At 40.4% G+C, this 7,026-nt stretch overlaps 1 protein-coding gene across 4 annotated transcripts; it reads right to left on the minus strand.

Annotated features, from left to right (window-relative positions):
- Positions 1–404: 404 nt before the first annotated feature.
- Positions 405–6,821, minus strand: LOC129851435 (cysteine and glycine-rich protein 1-like). Of its 4 annotated transcripts, none has more exons than XM_055917959.1 (6): positions 6,670–6,821; positions 4,036–4,145; positions 2,224–2,392; positions 1,739–1,868; positions 1,419–1,512; positions 405–1,077 (listed from the first exon to the last, which is right to left on the minus strand). In XM_055917959.1, exons 1-6 carry the CDS (start codon positions 6,717–6,719, stop codon positions 1,001–1,003), a joined length of 630 nt encoding a protein of 209 aa, XP_055773934.1. In that variant the 5' UTR covers positions 6,720–6,821; the 3' UTR covers positions 405–1,000. The 4 variants fall into 4 exon arrangements, with proteins under 4 accessions (XP_055773934.1, XP_055773935.1, XP_055773936.1 ...); XM_055917960.1 differs by lacking the exon at positions 6,670–6,821 and adding an exon at positions 4,433–6,420; XM_055917961.1 differs by lacking the exon at positions 6,670–6,821 and having other exon boundaries at positions 4,009–4,099.
- Positions 6,822–7,026: the final 205 nt, after the last annotated feature.

A 7,026-nucleotide genomic window follows, 5' to 3' on the forward strand; every position in this document is an offset into this window, starting at 1 on the left:
GTGGCATTCTGCAGTGGGTGAAAATAGATCTAGTAACTAACAAAAATCAAATCAAATACAGAACAATTTTGGATACTGTAAAAACACTACTACCTGGTTGACTCTCCTCACGGTGGCTTCCTGATTCCATACCAGCATGTGTGTGAGCAGCAGTTTGTATACAAACACTAATTAACATCCCAGTAGCCAGGTCACACGCCACCTACTGGCCGTTGAGATGAGATGGCGTGTGATGGCATAGTTTGTATGGAGATACAAAAGACAGATTGGCCACCTGCCACCTGCAAGGAACACCCTGGCAGGTTGTTTCAATTGGGTTTTTTTGTTTCCAAATGTGCTGTTGTCATGTCTCAAACACATCATTTCCTCACATTACCATAATTGAATTAAATACAATGTTTTTTTTCTATTAGAGTTTTTTATTTGGTGTTTAAATGTGCACAGTATTTGATACAGTACATCCACTGTGTTGTAAATATCATAGGATAAGATCAGTGCCAGCTTTCTCCAGAGTTTATAGCCTTGGACAATAATTGTACATTATGACTTTGTTCTTTCATTCTGCCGCTGATAATTTGCTCTGTTAAGTAAACCCGCCAACAGCCAAACAACTCTACAAAACCAGGGTGTGTCCATCTGACTGTACATATCACTGACTCACTTTGTGTACATTCAAAATTCTAAAAGGAACGTTCTTGTGAATGGAGTCTATGAGGTCAAAATGAACACGCTAATAAGTCCTTTTTTTCTTTCTCATAGTGGTTAGGAAACATTTGTCATGCAGAGTATTAACCTCATCAATACCAGAGCTTAAATAGAAAACATCAGCAACTTACTCTTCTGGCAAGATAAGCATTTAGGTAAGCTGTGCACTGTGTGTTGCTGTTGAGCCTCTGTGACTGTAGCAGTAGTGAAATGGCAGTATTAAATAGAGGTTGATTTGGGAATACTGGGATTTGCAGTCCAAATGTCTAGGTGTCTATCAGAGGAGGCCATAGCTCTACTGAGCATGTGCCAGAGCCCCTGCCCCCTGGCCGAATCCGAAGCCCTTGGGACCAAAGGATTTGGCATAACATGCTGTGGATGAAAAGATGGTAAACTTTATATAAGAATGTATTTACATACAAAGGCATATACATTTATAACAGATGCTAAAGTTTAGCTTTTTCTCCAGTATATTTACTTTCCGTTTTGGTGAATTTATTTAGCTAGGCAATCCACGAGTTGTCTACACATGTGTTTATCAATAACTCTAAAACAAGTAGAAGTTCAGAACAGAGTATTTACACACCTTTAAAAAGACACTACAGTATGTGCAATTCTCATGTTTACTCTACACTTTAATTGAATGCATTTAGGCAATTGTGTCTTTGCTATTTATTGTACACATTTGTTTTCCATGAATAGAGTATACACACCTTTGCAGTAGATTTCTCCATCTTTGTCGGCCACAGTGGTTGACTCCAGCCCCTTGCCGCATTTGGCACAGCGGAAGCAGCTCTTGTGCCAGGACTGAAGGAGAGAGATCAGGAGAAGTGTTGTTCTGTATTAGAACACAGACAGCATATCCCCCTGCATCTATTTCAGTTGACGTGAACTCGAAAGCCAAAGATACATGTAGTCATTTAGTACTTTTACATACGGTATACAACGTTTAGCAGAAGCAGGGTTTTGAGATGGCAAGATTATGAGCTATTTCCTCTCAAAACAATCTGATTAGCCCAAAGCTCAGACTTACATTTCCACCTCCGAGCACCTTCTCGGCAGAGTACACAGCCTTGGCACAGCGCGGGCACACGTCTGAACTGCCAAACTTGGTGGCCAACTTGGAGGCATTGGGGTTGTTGGTGGGACAGTGGGCTGCTGGCCTGTGGATGACAAGACAGGTTTGTTATGATTACTCTACATATTCAGGCCTTGATGTCTGTAGTACTGCTGTTTTTCCCTGGTAGACCTATGTTACTGACCAGATTCCACTCACCTGGTTTCCCAGGGCTGATTAGAAGGGAAGGATGAACATCAGCAGTGAAAGCCCTGGGGTGTAATCATTAATCTAAACACTACTAAAACAAGAGTTTCTATTGGACAAATTCAGGTAGGTCCCTTCCAGTCTCATTCCATTTGCTTTTGTTTAAGAAACGTTTTGCAACAGAATTGACGTAATGAATACACCCCTCGTATAGAGTGTATACAATTTTAAACTCTCCGAGATTCCTTCCTTACTCTTCAGGTCTGATTCCAAGATGTGCCCCCGTGTCCATGCTCAGGGTGCCTGCTCCTCCGCCAAAGCCATAGCCTTTTGGCCCATACTTCTTGCCGTAGCAGGACTTGCAGTAGATCTCATCCACGTGACAGGCCACCGTTGTGCTGTCCAGGTTCTTCTTACATGCCACTAAGAGTAGAGTAGGAGGTAATATAATTAGAAATATAGCTAAGAGCAGCAATGAACAGGGTTCAAACTATGACAGAAAGGACACAAGATCAGTTGGATAACAAAGCAAATCACTATCATGTAGGAACTATCTTCCTTTAAGTACAATCAGTGCATTATGAGAAGACTTGTAAATTATTTTTAGCATTAGCATTAGTGCTAACATGCATCTATAGGTACCGCAATGAATGTCTTTGAATACATATTTGATTAGTTACTTTCATTGATTGTGTCTTAGTGTTAAACAAGGCTTTATGTATTTCATAGCTGGACATTTTTATCCACTTTAGCAGGAATTGTGGGTGGTCTCATCATTGAACATAAATTTGTTCAACGGTTTTTATATCTGTTCATCATGATCCATTACACCTCATAGCATAACAAATTGTTTGATACTAATATATAAGTGAGCTTTTCGTTCTTCTAAACATGCATACAACAAAGTATCGTAAAGTAAAGAAATACCCACAATCCTCTGAAAACAGAGTGAATTCTTACATTTATGGGAAATATGAAAATTCTGTAAGTTAAACACAATTTTCCTTCTAGTTGTTTTTAAACACACATAGTTGTTTAGATTACACTTTTATCTTATATTGAATTCATTTTTTTGGGGTGGGGGGGGGGGGGGTTGGTTGAACAAGTAAAGTACTAATTATATTCAAGAAAATACATTTTTTTTGTCAAAATAATTATATTTTCAAGTATAATTACCTAACAACCTGAATTATTTCTGACAGTGTGTTTGTAAGCTTTCAAATTACATGAAACTCAACCGTTTATCTTTTCCTGGGGGCGGCAAGCAGCCTAGTGGTTAGAGTGGTGGGCCAGTAACCGAAAGCTGACAAGGTAAACATCTGTTGTTCTGCCCCTAAACAAGGCAGTTAACCAACTGTTCCCTGCTAAGCTGTCATTAAATAAAGGTTACATAACTAATTTACCACCTGGTGATGTAACTAGGCAGGATGAAACTCCATCCCACCAAAACAAGCAGAAATGGCAGGTAGTCATTTCAAACAGCTTTTTATTCCAAATATATTTAAAACACAGGTAAATCACGTTTTGGACTGTGCTTGGCCTTTAAGTGGTCAATGCTGTGCCATATCAGCAGCAACACCAGCAGTTTAGACACTACAGTACAACACTAACAATCTTAGGTCATTTTGTAGGTAAACAGACCTTGCCGTTTAAGGTTTCAGTCCTTTCATGACATTGAAATGACACTGACATCACCACAGTCTGTGTTAGTTAACATTTGATCTTCTGACTCTGCGGGTGAGAGATGAGCCTCGTTAGCTCACACAAACACATGCTGTGTACCTTTTCTCCCATATATGGGCTACAAGGCCTGTGACACATCCATTTCTCTCTCTCCAAATAAGGGCACACAAACGAGAACCGAGAGCCTTTGGATGCTCTGCTTCCTCTCTCGGTGCCAGAATACTTCACATTCCATCCTGAGCTCTGAATATCAGCTCAGAGTAATTGGTGCATTGGTAGTCACAGTGTGGTTTATGAAAGAACGGGATGACCTCACTCCGTTCACTTACTGCACAGAACTCACTCCGTTCACTTACTGCACAGAACTCACTCCGTTCACTTACTGCACAGAAAGCAGCACTTGTGGAAAAATTTCCCTTCACACTGCACTTCCTCAGCAAAGTACACCGTCTTCTGGCAGCAGCCGCACTTATTTCCTCCTCCGAAAGGCATCCTGCGGAGTCACAGTGGAGTCTTAGTTCCATACATAGAAAAAGAGCAGCAGGTCTGTACTTCCTGTTGTTTAACACTCACTCAATGGGAATAGGTCCTTACATAGAAATTAAGTCTACATCTACAGTCCCTGACACACATTGGATGGGAGGAGACCTACAGACCTCGTGATTTGACCACAAAAAAACTGTGTGCAAACCCATTATAGACTATACGGTACCTAGGGCCCAGAGCTTTTCTGGTCAGGTGATCAAGAACTCTTCAAATGAGAGAACATACAGTACTTACAGAACAGAGCCTGATTATCCATTGTAGAGACCCTTTCTAAATGTGTAGTATCTTAGGAATTTACTCAGAAAATGAACTCTGAGTTAAATAAAAAGCATGAGCTGGAACACATCCTGAGAAAATGATTTTGTGTATACAAATATAGAGAGTAGCACACTCCATAACGATGTGCACTGAGAGTGAGTGCTTTAAACAATAAACAAAACATAATACAAACTATGAATATCACACAGACATGAAACAGAAACAAGAACACCTGGGGAAGGAACCAAAGGGAGTGACATATATAAGGTAGGTAATCAAGGAGGTGATGGAGTCCAGGTGAGTGTCATGAGGCGCTGGTGCACGTGCCGATGGTGACAGGTGTGTGGGATAATCAGCAGTCTGACGACCTATAGGCCGGAGAGGGCGCACACGGGACAAACTCCCAGTAATTTATTGGGTAAATCACCAACGTTTATTGTGAAGGCACAGTGTGATGCTGAAACGTTGGTGATTTACTCAATAAATTACTGGGAATTTAAATATTGATTGTGCTACTCTCTTTTTATAGCTTACTCCTCTTAGTCAAAACTGCTACAGGGCTTGACTACAGTACTTTATTATCTTTTATCAGGAAATGCAAAGTTCCTCCTGATGTTCAACAGCTGCTAGGGAGGTTCCAGGCCACTCATACAGAACACTCATTGTATCAGCTGAAGGGAGGACGGCTCATAATAATGGCCAAAATGGAGCAAATGGAATGGATTCAAACACATGGAAGCCATGGGTTAGATGTATTTGGTACCATTCCACCAATTCTGCTCCAGCCATTACCACAAGCCTGTCCTTCCCAAATAAGGTGCCACCAACCTCCTGTGCTTTAAATAGAGAACTACTGCTGAATTGAAATAATACATTGCTGTTGAGTGTATTGTACTCGACACCATCTTGTTGAAATATGAATCCTATGATGTCACCCAGACAGGTTCCAATCTGCCATTTGGGTAAACAGGAAATGGTCTGCATTTCATTTTGTAATTACACCACCATGTTAGTAGCCACTTGGCTTGGCTTTAGACAGTCACTGACCCGGGCAGGCATTAGACAACAGAGATTAATGCAATAGAACAATTCAAATGCTGAAAAATGTCTTTTGTAAAGAACTGCATTTGACAATTTAGAGTATTATCCGACATCACCTCTATCACAGTAATCGCCTGGTTACCACAATAACAAGATAATTTATTGCAACATCAGCTTTCCTGTATAAAGGGTTGAGAGTGAAACTTGAGTACTGAAAAACAAAGATAATTTTGAACAACACATTGCATAGGAAGCTGGTCTTGCGACATACAGATGTAGGATCCTAATTTGAGCCATTTTGCTACACAGGAAAATGATCCTGCAGAAAAAGGAAATGTTAAATATTATGTGGATTATAATTCATGGACATTTTTTGTAGGGGTTGATACATTTTTCATTAGGGCAATTCAAGTCTGACATTTTAAGTGGAAATTACAAACTTTAGAAGCCTTTTTAAACCTTGAATACACTACACGTTTGCATTTCCTGCTGTGCAGAAACATTCTCAGCAACTATAGTGTGATCAAATTAAGATCTTACATCTGTGTTGTACATACAGTACAGTACTCTACACGAATGTTACTCATCATATCATATCCTGAGTTCTGAGACTCATTTCCTGCAGATTCTCAGGAAATAGAACCCTTAACTCACCCAGTCAAACCTCTACCCAGTTCGGTGTTTTTACATCTACTGGCCTTGTGTGCTGCTGTCATCCATCATGTTCTGAACATGCTGTCATCACTCCTCAGATTACATATACACTACCATACAGTATATAGCAGTCACCACACACCCAGTGTATGGAATTATGATCAAGCTAATAAGTCATTACATTTAAATAAAACAACTTTTTTTTTTTACATTCTTTCCCTAAATGACCATAGCTTCTTTACCCTGTGTTGGACACAAGTCTTTTTGAGAAAATTCTGTTTTTAGAGCAACAGATGTGATCTACCCTTCAAACTCAGCAGTCTGAAAAAGTTTCAGAATACACTCACTGCTCACACACCCACACTTCAGGCTTTGAAAGTGAAAAAGCAGAAGAATGTGCAGTCCCGGATAGGAATACAAGTTTTGAATGTGTTCTCTGTGGACTGTAACTGTATTCTATACATCATGAAAGCAGTGGTTACAATTGCCGGTAGATGTTGAAGATGGTCCCATCTTACCTGTTGTTTTTTTGTGCGTCTGTGTGGCCTGGCAGATACTCCCTGGTCATAGAGTGATCTCTGATGAGTGGAGTTCAGACGAGTTCAGGACAGGCTTCAGTCTAAGACAGCAGCAGAGAAAGAAGCCAGGCTGGGACTGAGGGAGGAGGAGTCTGCTGGATACACACGTAGACTAAAAGAGAGACACGGAGAGCGGGAGGAGAAAGAGAGGATGAAGGAAAAGAGGAAGAGACATGAGAGATAAGCAGGTTTGTCAATCAATCAATCAAGTTTATTTTATATAGCCTTCGTACATCAGCTGATATCTCAAAGTGCTGTACAGAAACTCAGCCTAAAACCCCAAACAGCAAGCAATGC

Source organism: Salvelinus fontinalis, chromosome 3, assembly GCF_029448725.1.
Source record: "Salvelinus fontinalis isolate EN_2023a chromosome 3, ASM2944872v1, whole genome shotgun sequence".
NCBI classification, from domain to species: domain Eukaryota; kingdom Metazoa; phylum Chordata; class Actinopteri; order Salmoniformes; family Salmonidae; genus Salvelinus; species Salvelinus fontinalis.